Below are 14,108 nucleotides of genomic sequence, written 5' to 3' on the forward strand. Positions count from 1 at the left end.
GACACTTCACCCAGGAACTGATGGAAACAGATGCAGAGACCCACAGACAAACATTAGGTGGGAGGGAGCTCAGGAAATCGTGGGAATGTGTGGAAGGAAGGACTGTAGGAGCCAGAAGGTTCAAGGACACCACAAGAAAACCTACTGAATCAACTAACCTGGGCCCAAAGGGGCTCTCAGAGACTGAACTGCCAACCAGGGAGCCTCTGCACATCTGTTGCAGTTATGTAGCTTGGTCTTCTTGTAGGACTCAAGAATAGGAGCAGGGGCCATCTCTGACTCTGTTGCCTGCCTTTGGGACCCTTTCTTCCTACTGGGCCACCTTGTCTAGCTTCAGTAGAAGAAGATACACCTTGTCTTACTGCAACTTGATATGCCAAGGCGGGTTGATATCATGGAAGGCCTGCTCTTTTCTGAAGAGAAATAGGGGAATGGATGGGGGTTGGGGGGAAGGACTGGGAAGAGAGGAGGAAGGGCAAAGTGCAGTTGGGACCTAAAGTTAGCTAGTTAGTTAGTTAGTTAGTTAGTGAGTTAGTTAGTTAGTTAGTTCGTTCGTTCGTTCGTTCATTAATTTAAAAGAAGGAATGCAAATCTCTAAGGGAGGGGCCAGGCTTCAGTGGGGTTTCTGCCCGAGCACAGAGCCAGCACCCCCAAGGCCTAAAAGCCTGGATTGTTTTAGAGAGCTGACCCTCTGAGCTGTCTCTGCTGACACAGAGTCTCGGCTAACACCAGTGTGTCCTCTGCAGGTCTTTCCGCCACTCCCCCAGGACTTCCACAGCAAGGACAGGAGCTGCAGGACCAACATCCTCTAAGATGTTTATATGGACCAGTGGCCGGACCTCTTCATCTTACAGACACGACGAGAAAAGGTAACTGGGGTGCCCTTGCCACGCTTTGTGGGACAATGAGGATTGTTGGCTGCTCTCCTTGTTGACCAAACATCTGAGAGAAAACCAAAGAAAGGAAGGGTTGACTCTGGTGCAGTACAGTTTGCCATCACAGTGGGGGACAGGGGAGCAGGAGTGGGAAGCAGCTGGTCACATAGCACCTGTAGTCAGCAAACAGAGACAATGCTTCTGCTCGGCTTACTGTCCCCTTATTCAGCCCAGGAGCCCAGCCTCAGAGACACTGCTGCCATGTTCAAAGTAAGTCTTCCTCCCTCCTGTGAATGCTAGTTTCATGTTACCTGGACACAAGCCTGAGTCATTTGGGAAGAAGCAGCCATGATTGAGACAATGCCCAAACCCAATTGGTCTATGACTGAAAATGCCTTCACCATATGCCAGAAGCTCATGTCCAAGGTTATTATGAATCGCGTGGAGATTAAGCATCAGAGAAACTGAATTTCGTGTTTTAAAATTTAGGAGGAGCTGTCCACCTCAGGGCTGGGGCTTCAGGCACTCTGGCCTGTGGCCTTCACCTCTCTTGCATGCTCAATCACACCCAGTGACTTTGCAAGACTGTGCCCTGGCAGAAATGCCCTCCCACACTCATCTACCCACCAATCCTTTCCTTCTCTAACCCCAGCTCTGCCTAAAGACACCCAATCAGAACCCTACTCCCCCCCCTCAGCATCCTCTTTACCAAATCAGACTTGGCTTTGCTGTCTAGTGAATTTCCAGAGCCTTGCACTGTGCCCGGTATGCAGCAGATACTGAATACACTCCACTCAAGTGGTGAACATTGCGAGTTTAGGCACCAAGCATATGGCAAGAGGAAGGCTGAGCTAAGTGGGTTCAGGGGAGGCTGGGTAGGTTCATGGATCCCTTGCAGTGCATGCAAGAACAGCTGAAGGGAACGAACAAATGGAGGGACAGAAAAGACAAGAGATCAAAGTCAGACAACGAAAATTGAATGGGTTATGCAGCCCAACCCAGAAACTTCCATTCTCCTTTGGGTTTAGTGAATAAATATGTTCATAAAATAATATAACACCCCTGGTGTGTGAGTGTGTGTGTGTGTGTCCATGTGTGTCTGTGTGTCTGTGTGAGTGTGTCTGTGTGTTTGTCTTTGTGTGTCTGTGTGTGTGTCTGTGTGTGTATGTGTGTGTGTCTGTGTGTATGTGTGTCTGTGTGTGTATGTGTGTGTGTCTGTGTCTGTGTGTGTGTCTGTGTCTGTGTGTGTGTCTGTGTGTGTATGTGTGTGTGTCTGTGTGTGTATGTGTGTGTATGTGTGTGTGTCTGTGTATGTGTGTGTGTCTGTGTGTGTGTCTGTGTGTGTATGTGTGTGTGTCTGTGTGTGTATGTGTGTGTGTCTGTGTGTGTATATGTGTGTGTCTGTGTCTGTGTGTGTGTCTGTGTGTGTATGTGTGTGTGTCTGTGTGTGTATGTGTGTGTATGTGTGTGTGTCTGTGTATGTGTGTGTGTCTGTGTGTGTGTCTGTGTGTGTATGTGTGTGTGTCTGTGTGTGTATGTGTGTGTGTCTGTGTGTGTATATGTGTGTGTCTGTGTCTGTGTGTGTGTATGTCTGTGTGTATGTGTGTGTGTCTGTATCTGTGTGTGTGTCTGTGTGTGTATGTGTGTCTGTGTGAATGTGTCTGTGTGTGTATGTGTCTGTGTGTGTGCATGCGTGTGTGTCTGTGTCCGTGCGTCTGTGTGTGTGTGTCTGTGTGTGTATGTATGTCTGCGTGAGTGTGTCTGTGTGTATGTGTGTGTGTCTGTGTCTGTGTGTATGTGTGTATGTGTCTGTGTCTGTGTGTCTATGTGTGTGTGTGTCTGTGTGTCTGTGTGTCTGTGTGTGTGTCTGTGTGTCTGTGTGTGTGTCTGTGTGTGTATGTGTGTCTGTGTGTGTATGTGTGTGTGTCTGTGTCTGTGTGTGTGTCTGTGTCTGTGTGTATGTTGTATGTGTCTGTGTATGTGTGTCTATGTGTGTGTGTCTGTGTGTCTGTGTGTGTGTCTGTGTGTGTATGTGTGTCTGTGCGTGTATGTGTGTGTGTCTGTGTCTGTGTGTGTGTCTGTGTCTGTGTGTATGTGTGTGTCTGTGTGGTATGTGTGTCTGTGTGAATGTGTCTGTGTGTGTATGTGTCTGTGTGTGTGCATGTGTGTGTGTCTGTGTGTCTGTGTGTCTGTGTGTTTGTCTGTGTGTGTATGTATGTCTGCGTGAGTGTGTCTGTGTGTATGTGTGTGTGTCTGTGACTGTGTGTATGTGTGTATGTGTGTGTCTGTGTGTGTCTGTGTATGTGTGTCTATGTGTGTGTGTCTGTGTGCCTGTGTGTCTATGTGTGTGTGTGTGCCTGTGTGTATGTGTCTGAGTGTGTGTCTGTGTCTGTGTGTATGTGTGTGTGTCTGTGTCTGTGTGGTATGTGTGTCTGTGTGAATGTGTCTGTGTATGTGTCTGTGTGTGTGCATGTGTGTGTGTCTATGTGTGTCTGTGTGTCTGTGTGTGTGTCTGTGTGTGTATGTATGTCTGCGTGAGTGTGTCTGTGTGTATGTGTGTGTGTCTGTGTCTGTGTGTATGTGTGTCTGTGTGTGTGTCTGTGTGTGTCTGTGTATGTGTGTCTATGTGTGTGTGTCTGTGTGCCTGTGTGTCTATGTGTGTGTGCCTGTGTTTATGTGTCTGTGTGTGTCTGTGTGTGTTTGTGTCTGTCTGTGTGTGTTTGTGTCTGTGTGTGAGTGTGTCTGTGTGTGTGTGCCTGTGTGTGTGTGTCTGTGTCTGTGTGTATGTGTGTCTGTGTGTGTGTGCCTGTGTGTGTGTGTCTGTGTCTGTGTATTTTGCACATGCAAGTGTGGAGATCAGTGGTTGATATTGGGTATCTTCTTCAATCTCTCTCCACCTTTGTTTTTGAGATATGGTCTCTCACTGAACCTGGAGTTAAATGGTTGGCCAGACTGGTTAGCCATTCTTGTCTGTCTCCACTCCGTATCCAGTGCTGGGTTTACAGATAGATGTGAGTCACTGTGTACTACTATTTTCATGTGTGTGTTGGGGATCTGAACTGAAGTCCTCATGCTTACATGGTAGGCACTTTGCCCACTGAGCTGTCTCCCCAGGCCCTCTACAACTGTTTTTAGTGTTTGTTTCCCTTTGTTTGTCACCAGTGCTTGGAGCCTGAGCCCACTGTTTCCATGATCTTGACTTCTTGTCCAAAAGAATTGAAATAAAGGCTCATACAGATTGCAAAGTAGCAAAGAAACTTTATTCTGAAGCAAAACAACAGCACGGATCAGAAATAAGTGTATTTCAAGTAGTCAAGAGGCTGCATAGACAACGAAGTGTACAAAGGCCCTTCCTACTGGCTTCCTTTTATGGAGTTGAAGAGAAGTCTGTTACCAAAGAGTAGAATGAGAGTGGTTCTCTCTCTTGATTGATAGATTAGATCATAAAATCATTTTTCTACCAGGTATACCCTTCCCATAATGCATCTGATTTTAATCCTATGTTCACTCCTGTGCATAACCATGTGATCATAAATAGGGGAGTCTCCCTAAAAGTTCACCTAAAGAACCAGTTTTGTCTTATTATCATGTACCTGAAACCAGTTCAGATCAGTCAGCCCTCCTACCCTTGTACATCAATATGTTGAGAATACACAAACTTATACCATTGTTTAAAATAAATACATGCAGCCTGATGCACAGGAGTGGAGGATGTGTGTGTGGCGGGGTGTGGGAAAGGACTGCCTCTTGGTTGCTAGGTGCCTTTTTTAGAGCTGGCTACATGTGCATATTACATGCCAATGAGGGTCTTAGCTTTCCAGATGCATTGTTAAAAGATGGGTGTGCATAGCCCAAGCCAGGTGGAGTCCCAGGTTGCTATGCTATTCCCTATGCTTGCCTCATTCCTGTTTGCTTTCTTCCTCTACATCTCTTCCTCATTAATTTTCATGTGTGTGTTGGGGATCTGAACTGAAGTCCTCATGCTTGCATGGTAGGCACTTTGCCCACTGAGCTGTCTCCCCAGGCCCTCTACAACTGTTTTTAGTGTTTGTTTCCCTCTGTTTGTCACCAGTGCTTGGAGCCTGAGCCCACTGTTTCCATGTTCTTAAGTAATGCTAAGTTTTAAGCACATCTGACTTTACCAGCACTCTTCAGCTTGAGTTACACACTGGGAAGAATTTGATAGAAATCAGAATTGAGGGTAATACTGGGGTTATTAAATATTGTTCACAGAGCTTGTTTTCCTCCATAAAACATGAACTGCCCTACAGATAAAATTCCTTCAAAAATTTCCAGAAGCAAAACTGTCAAAATAAATAGCTATTTATAGTAGAAGTTTGGGGGTCACTTTTTTCACAGTAGAAAATCTATTAAAAATAAAAAATATAAAATATGTTTATTATTAGTAAAGTATTTTGACATTCCATTGCAGAGGGGAAAGAAAGTTTAAAAGTTTCATGCAAGTGATTATTGCATCCACACACATACTTCCAAATTTCCAATGTGTTGCACGTCTCATGTTACCTTAGTTATGGGGAAATAGTCCCTTGTTGTTTAACTGAGAGACTGTAGCCCAGAAGGCAACTAGCATTTGAACAAAGACTCAATGCTCATCCCAACTCCACAGATGGTGTATTCATTACTTTCCTATTGATGTTCAAGATAATTGACCAAGGAAACCTAAGGACGGGTTTATTTTGGCTTACAGTTTGAGAAAGCAATCCATCATGGAGGTGAAGTCGTGGAGGCAGGAGCGTGAGGCAGAGGGTCACACTGCGCCTGCGCCTGCGCCTGCGCCTGCGCCTGCGCCTGCGCCTGCGCCTGCGCCTGCGCCTGCAGTCAGGAAGTCAGAAGAGATGAATGCTGGTACTCGGCTTCTTTCTCTATTTTAGTGAGCCTGGGATAAGTCTCCACCGCATTTGGAGACTCCTTTCCTCAGTTGAACACTTCCAGATACGTTTGTGTTTCTATGGTGATTCTAAATACCACCAAGTTGATTATGAAGATTAGCCACCTCACAGATGGACTGTAATCTTGATTTCTTTGATTATATCTGGGTTTCCATGTGCTTTTGCTCAGCCAGGCATAGAGATGAAGATGTGGTCAAGGAAAGGCAACCAAACTAAACACAGTCAGCTGGGAATGCCGGCTGTGAGAGCGTGCTGGCCCTGCATCCGTAGGCTGTTTCTGCTTGCTTGTTTCCGTTAGCTGTGTAGGACGAGGGTGTGCACATTGACACCCCTGTTCAACAAATGCACTTATTACTTTAAATCCCGTAATTACTGGAATCATCCTTGAAAACAAAAATTAAAGTTATAATTTAAGTGTCAGAGAATCTTATTGATGCAAAGGACCATCATAGTTTTATGTTCTTCTAACTCTCAAGAATTACTGGTTTGTCAGGCCTGGACTGGTTTTGTGTGAATGTCCAATAATCACATAAAAAACAAACAAAAAAGGAAATGAGAAAATTACATATAAAAGATGGGTTTTTTAAATAGCATAGAAACAGTAAAGACCGTTAACTAGTCAGCTCAAAGGTGAAGCCCGTCAGGGTATCTGATGAAGTCCTAACTTTATGTCACCAAGCCTTTTTCTAATTGAAAGGATTCTCTACACTGGCCTCTGAGGGAGGTGAGAAAAGCAGTCTTAAAACCAATCATAATCCAGATAAGTTTCTGGGACAAAAGACAGATTAACAAGGAAAAAAAACAAGGAAGCTCATTAAAGAAAACACGAAGCACACATCACAAGGGAGAGAGATAACCACCAAAGCAGGGGCTTGCAAGCTGTCTTATTAAAATGTTTCAACAGAGTGAGAGATTGTATAGATGCAACAGGATTGAGGAGAGGTGGGAAACTGCAGAAGAATCTGCCTGGCTGATCGAGTTGTCCTAGACTGATGGAGGAGCTTCCTTCCCTAGACTGATGGAGGAGCTTCCTTTCCACCCACCAAGGATGGAGGAAGCAGGAGGCAGACAAGAAGTAGGAATATCCCTTGTTATATTCATCCTTTCTCAGACTTTAGGTAAACAAACATGGGCAGCCAGACCCCTGCACTTAAATTATCTTTGGCTCAGCAAGGAGAAATAGATCTGTTTCTTTCATCTACAATCTCTTAACTCCAAGAACTGCGCATCGCCTCCCTCGGTAAACCCACAACCCTTCTTTAATGTTCACAGACACTTTACATTTTTGCTGGTAGATGGAAAGACTACTGTGTATTCTTTATCAATTTTGGTTTGACACCACTATGAGCTAACCTTCTTCCTTCTTTCCTTCCTTCCTTCCTTCCTTCCTTCCTTCCTTCCTTCTTTCCTTCCTTCCTCCCTCCCTTCTTTCCTTTCTTGCTTGCTTTCTCCCTTGCTGGCTTGCTTTGCATGTGTGTGGCAGGGGTGATGGTGTGTGTGAATACATGTGTGCCATGGTAAAGTCAGAGGACAGCTTGCAGGGGCCAACGCTCCCCTTGCACATGGATTCGAGCTTAAATTCAGGTTGCTAGGGCTAATTTCAGACAAATTTACCTGCTGTAGCCTCTCACCAGCCCTGTGCTCGATCTTAACAATGAGTTGTCTGAGAATTCTTTTGTATTTTCTTTATATCGCTGGAAAATAATAAGCCCTTGTTCTTTCTCTATTTGTAAATATAGAAATTTCATTATTCTTGTCCAGTCACCCTACCTTACGTTGCAGTAAATTAAAATAAAGCTGGTGGCAGTGGACATTTTCAGTCTGATTTGCTAAGTGAGGCTTTTCAATATTTCACCATTAGGTAATTGGATCAATTATATTACAGGCAGTTTTTCTTGGCCTTTTATTACATTGAGGATGTTCCTACTTCTAATTTGATAATAGCTCTTACCATGGACGGATGTTAATGTATTTCTAGGTTATATTATTATCACATTATCAGCTTAGAATGCTTTTCACATATTAATAAAAATCTAATAATGACCAATGTTATATTTCCAAAATGCAATAGTAGTAGCTTTATCATGGTAGGCCCTATCTCTTTATACGCTTAGGTTTGGTCCAAAATCTAAATTCTTTTAGAGTTCATATTTGTGGTTAAGAATGAGGTTAGCCTGGACTTTTCCATCACATGTGGCTCTGACAGGCTTTGGTCTCAGAACTTGCCAACCTCGTAACCAGGATGGCTGGCATTCCTCTTCTGCACTCTGGAAGCGTCTGTCTTGTGTAGCTTGGGCTCAGCTGTAAGTTGCAAGAGCTTTGGATTTCTATGACCAAAATACTTTTAATTATTTAGGACTTTGAGCTATTTCGAATTTTAGTAGTTTGGAATTATTTAGGTCTTCTGGCTGTTTTGTTTTCAAGTATTGCTCTCAGTGAGTTACGGATCTGTAAAGCCTTGCTGTGTATCTCAGTAAGTTCAATGTCTCTAAGTTTCTAAATGCATCACTGCAAAGTTGTTTTCTAAACAAAGCTCTTTTCTAAAGCACGCAGTACCCACAATTATGGTTTTTTAATTTAAAATGTTTATTTTGGGTTTGTAGGTTTTCTTTATCAATCTTTTCAAAGATGTATCCATTGCTTTAGTCTTTCAGGACACATTGACCTTTGAACTCATTGCCCCTTTAACACAGTTCCCAACCATTTCCTTAGTAGTGCTTATGGTAATTTCTTTCTTTATTCCTTTTTTTTAAATTTTTTAATGTTCCACCTATCTCAAAATTTCCTTATATGCTAAGTGAACTAATTTTAGGACTTTCTTATTCTCTAACCCAAGCATTGGAAAATGCACATTTTTTTAAAACTTACTCAGTTTATACCATGCTCCCCAGCCCTCCTGCCAGTCATCATCTCCCACAATCCTTCTCCTCCGAGCAGATGGGGCCTACCTCAGTTTTCCCCCACCCTGGCACATCAAGTCTGTGAGCCTAGGTGCATTCTCTCCCACTGAGGCCAGACAAGGCAGCCGAGCTGGAAGAGCATATCCCGTGTACAGGCACAGCTTTTGGGACAGCCCCTCACAGCAGTTGTTTGGGACCCACATGAAGACCAAGCAGCATATCTGCTACATATGTGTAGGGAGGCCTAGGTCCAGGCTGTGTATGTTCTTTTGTTGGTGGTTCAGTCTCTGAGAACCCCAAGGGTCCAGGTTAGTTGGCTCTGTTGGTATTCCTATGGAGTCCCTATCCCCTTTGGGGCCCACAATCCTTCCTCCTGTTCTTCCATAAGAGTCCCTAAGGTACATCCACTATTTGGCTGCAGGTGTCTACATCTGTCTCAGTCAGATGCAGGTGGACCCTCTCAGAGGACAGTGGTGCTACACTCCTGTCTGCAGAATAATAGAATATCATTAACAGTGTCAGGGATTGATACTTGCCCATTGAATGGATCTCAAGTTGTGCTGCTTATTTCCATTCCCTCAGTCTCTGTTCCATCTCCGGCCCTTGCATTGGGGTGCATCTCCAGGACTAGACAGGGACCTGAGATAAGGGAAACACCCAAAAATCAATGGTGGTGAACCTGAAGAGGCTACCTCCTATAGCCAGGCAGGAACCCCAGTGGAGCGATAGGAACACCAACCTGTAGGTTGATGTCTATATGCAGATGAGGGCTGGCACAAGTTAGGTCAAGGTTATGAATGGACAGTAAAAGGTAAGGTGGGAACAAAGTTTTTATAAGGTATGAGAGAAGGGAAAGTGGGAGAAACAAGATGGAGACGGAGAAGGGTGACCTAGATCCGGGTGGTCTTAAATGGCCCTAGGTAGTTATGTCTATTTCTTAAGAGATGGATTTCTATAGGTAAATTTATCTTATCTAGGTGGGTAGTTTATATCTTTATCAATTGGTTATGAGTTGATTGTATGGATGTATTGTGAAGTGAGAATTTAACACATAAATCTGATTGATAAATTATAGCTTATTGAGTCCTGATTTCACCGGGTAATTGGGAATTTATACTTTAACTACCAGGGAGGCAGTTGTTGGGAGTGTGGGTAGAGTCCATGGCAGGGACCCACAATAGGCCAGCTGCTGCTGGACTTCTAGAGCCTGATTTTACCGGGCAGCTGGAACCAGAGAGTTAGCGGCTAGCAGAGAGTCGCCGGGAGAGATACTAACCAGTGATAAATTATGGTTAGTTCCATATGGCCCTTTGGTACTGGAACTAACCCTAGGGACCAGCATGGCAAGGTGCCATGCTGGAACAGCTTGGGGACCGCCTGGGTCTGAGAGTAACTGGGGCCAGCATAGAGCGATGATGTGCAGGAACCAGAGCCTCCAAGATAAAAGTACCCCGAAGTGCCATGTGGGACAACGGGTGCCACGCTATTGAGGTACAAAAAGTTCAGATCTTTTTTATTTTTTGTGTTTACTGCAACATCAATGCACAAAACTTTTGGCCCAAAAATTTATCCTGTCCACAAGAAAATGAACACTCTAACCTGTTGTTTTAGCCACACCCACTGAATACTTGTCTTCTATATCATTCATTCCAAAGTTCTTCATTTGTCTGATTTCATTTGGCCCATGAATTCTTTTACCCTACACTACACACACACACACACACACACACACACACACACACACACACACTTTCCTTTAGGTTTTTGTTGTTGGTATTATTTCTTTCATTGTTGCACTAAAGCAGAATACCATGATCAATGCAGTGGTAACCTTCTAAAAGCATAGTTAACAACCAGCCACACTAACATTCATGATGTTTCCAACGTGCAAGTCTAATTGTCCCACTTGTTTCATTCCCTTTAACGCCCTCTTGAACTTCGAGGGCAGATCTTTTTTCTTCTGGTCTGTGCATGGCCCACCAACCAAGAGCTTCCCTTTCCTATCCCGGACCCCAGCTGCACTCAACCACCTTTTCCCCTGTCTCCTGGAGCTTCTTCTATTTCTCGGTCAGTCAGTCACACCTCCGAGGCTTGGTTCAGTCTGTCACAGAAGCCTGTGCCATTCCCACCTGCATCAATGGCAGGCTTCCAAACCACCTCTGTACTCTGTCACAGCCTGAGGCTGTGTGTCTGCCACCAGGCCTCTGGATGATCATGTCAGGGGCTATAGTACACCAATGACCAGTTTGCCTGAAGCCACTTTGACAAAGAACCTATTTGCTGTAATCAACCATTTTGGTGAATATATTAAATTTCACCGGGTATCAAATTTTAACACAATCATTGTAATTCTACAGCATTCTTTCACAGCCAACATTAACTTGGCTAGCAAGAATCAATATGGCCACAGCCACCTTTTATTAGGGAGTCCATTCTGGTGTATATCTAAATTCGTAGTCATTGTCCCTCCTCATTTTTGCCATCCTTCTCTGTGTTCCACAGACTATCTGAGGTCTCCTCGCTGTTTCCTGCTCTTCCTGCCCCCTATTCATCTCCTAGGGTCTAGCTTTCTAGATCAGCAGGCTCGGCTGCACATTTTGTCAATTTCTCCTCCTCAACAAATGGCTTCCCTGCAGAGGATCATGCTGTTCTCTCCCAGAGCCTTCCTGTTGTAGAAACAGGACCAGAACAGAGACAAGCTAAGCATTTATTTAATGATTCCATGGGACAAATTAAAAGCCATCTAAATAAATCGCTGAGTCTTCAATGAGCTATTAAAATTCCCCTCCAGGACTGTAGAGATTGTTCAAGGTACTAACTGCTCTTGTAAAAGACCTAAGTTCAGTTCCCAGCATCTGAATCAGGTGGCTCATGACTGCCTATAACTCAAGCTCTTAGAGGATCCTGTGCCTTTGGCCTCCTCCAGCACCCATATTCATGAACACACACACACACACACACACACACACACACACACACACACACACTCATATACACTACTTTAAAATAAGATTCCCACCCAAACCAATTCCTCTAAGCTTTCTGAATGCAGAAAAGAAGTGAATGTTGGTTAACTGATGAGGCCGTTGAGTCTGTGGTGGTGATAATAGCTGTGATGTGAAACTACAGAGAAAACTCAAGTGAGGCCAAAATGTCAGGAAAACAACACCATCTCTGGACTGGCCAGCCTTAGGTCAATTTGATTCAAGCTAAAGTTATCTAAAAGGAAGGAGCCTCAACTGAGAAAAGTCCTCCATGGCATACAGCTGTTGGGCATTGTTTCCTTAGTGATTGATGAGGAGAACCCAGCCCATTGTGGGTGGGGCCACCCCTAGGACTGGATTCTATAAGAAAGCAGACTGAGCAGACTGAGCAAGCCATGAGAGCAAACCAGTAAGCAGTACCTCTCCATGGCCTCTGTGTCAGCTCCTGCCTCCAAGTTTCTGCCCTGCTTGAGTTCCTTCGATGATGGACTATAATGTGAACGTGTAAGCTAACTAAACCCTTTCCTCCCAACTTGCTTTTGCTCATGTTGTTTTAGGACAGCAATAGTAACCCTAACTAAGACATCTCCCCAAAAAGGATTTGAAAATAAATCAGTATAAATTAAACAGGCACCACAGGAAATGTGAAGTTGTTATTACATCTCTTAGAACAATATATTTATACACATACACATGAATATTTTTATTAGAATATATTTATAATGTTACTCAGAAGCCCAGTCTTCTTTAAAACATCAAAGCAATCTTAATATACTGCTGAGAAGAACATCTTCATTACAACACACTTCATGATGAAACATATTAAAATGTGACATTAACAGAGAGGGGAGAAAATATATTCATATCCACTTACTATATTTAAATAATTCTGCTTAAAACAACTCTTTGCGAAGTCTGTAAGTTAGTTCAGGGAGTAGGTAAGTTCTGTTCACAGCGTGCACTGAACCTTCAGTCAACTGGCTTTGGGTGTCTTAGCCTCCAGTAACTGATCCTCAGGTAATCAGCCCTCAGGGACTGACTTGCTTCCCTTCTCAACTGTCCAGTGAGCATGATCACCAGGTAGTGGATAGTGATGTCTTGTCACTGCTCAGGAAGACCGTGTCATACGCATGATGTATCTCCAGAATTGTCACATTGTGATGGTGCTGGCAGTTCCTGGTCGTCAACTTGATTATGTCTGGACTGAACTACAGTCCAGAATTGGAGGACATACCTGTAATCCTGATCTTGCTGCTGAAGACACGTGGACATCTTGAGGTATAGTTTAGTGGCCATGAAAAGCTTAGGCCCAGGCAAGGTGGTATAGGCATTTGATCCCAGGAGAGTGAGGCAAGGAGATCTCTGAGTTCAAGGCCAGCCTGGAACAAAACAAGTCCCAGATCCAGGCACGGTGGTACATAACACACCTTAATCTGGGACACAGCTTCTGCTCGTGGTCTGTATAAGGACATTGGAAGAAGGAAGATTCTCTCTTCTTCACCTGCTTGCACCTACTTGCCAGCACATTTGTTAGAACCTATTTCTACAGAAGACCGGATGAAACAACCAGCCTCCTGGGGCAGAACAACTACTAGATTCTTGGCCTTCCCTTCCACAGCTGCCCATTGTTGGGTTAGCTGGGCCACAGACTGTAAGTCATCCCAACAAATTTTCTTAATATATAGAGACATTCCATCAGTTCTGTAACTCTGGAAAACCCTGACTAATACAGTGAGCTATCTTATGAGGACTAATAAATGTCAGCAAATAAGGCCTGGAGACAAAGCCCTGCTGGTTAACCACCAAACAATCAAACGGAGCTCGCTGACTGGCTAACCTAATCTACTCGTTAAATTCCAGGCCAATGAGAGACCTTGTTTCAAACAACAAGATGGATGGCACCTGAGGAGCAACAGCCAAGGTTGTTCTCTGGTGTTCACACGCATGCACACGTGTGCACATATACACGAATGAACTAACAGACTCAAAGACAAAAATGGACTTCTAAACAAACAAATGCATACATGGTGTCCACCATGTCTGCTCCTGAATGCCTTTCTCCCCATAGAGCAAATACCAAAGGAATCTGAATTTAAATCATCAAAGGCCAAGAGCGTCACTCTTGCACTTTTTACTTCTTATATCCACTTGTACATATGCATATTTCATAGCTAATTTGCTTATGATTTATAAGCTGACTCGATAGAAAATTTCAAAAAGTTAAGTAGACATTAAGTTTGAAACTTTTTTTCAGTGTACTGACTATTGGGGCAAAACAAAGATTTACTGAAAACTGAAAATCTATTTACAAAGCCTCATATTTTAGATTTACTTATTTTTATTTTATGCATATGGGTATTTTGACTGCATGTATACATGTACATTATGGTGCATACTTGTTGTCCACAGAGGCCAAAGGAAGAAATTAGATTCTCTGGA

The 14,108-nt window shown here is 43.8% G+C and overlaps 1 protein-coding gene across 6 annotated transcripts in view; it reads left to right on the forward strand.

The window, feature by feature from the left end:
- The window catches only part of Kcnmb2 (potassium calcium-activated channel subfamily M regulatory beta subunit 2), a 310,816-nt gene that overhangs the window by 270,249 nt on the left and 26,459 nt on the right, over window positions 1-14,108 (forward strand). For all 6 annotated transcript variants that reach the window (XM_087619016.1, XM_087619028.1, XM_087619018.1 and 3 more), the window contains 1 exon segment: window positions 747-869. In XM_087619016.1, coding sequence (XP_087475142.1) covers window positions 814-869 — 56 coding nt within the window. In that variant the 5' untranslated portion in view covers window positions 747-813.

This window comes from Rattus norvegicus, chromosome 2, assembly GCF_021556685.1.
Source record: "Rattus norvegicus strain SHRSP/BbbUtx chromosome 2, alternate assembly SHRSP_T2T, whole genome shotgun sequence".
In the NCBI taxonomy this organism is placed as follows: Eukaryota; Metazoa; Chordata; class Mammalia; order Rodentia; family Muridae; genus Rattus; species Rattus norvegicus.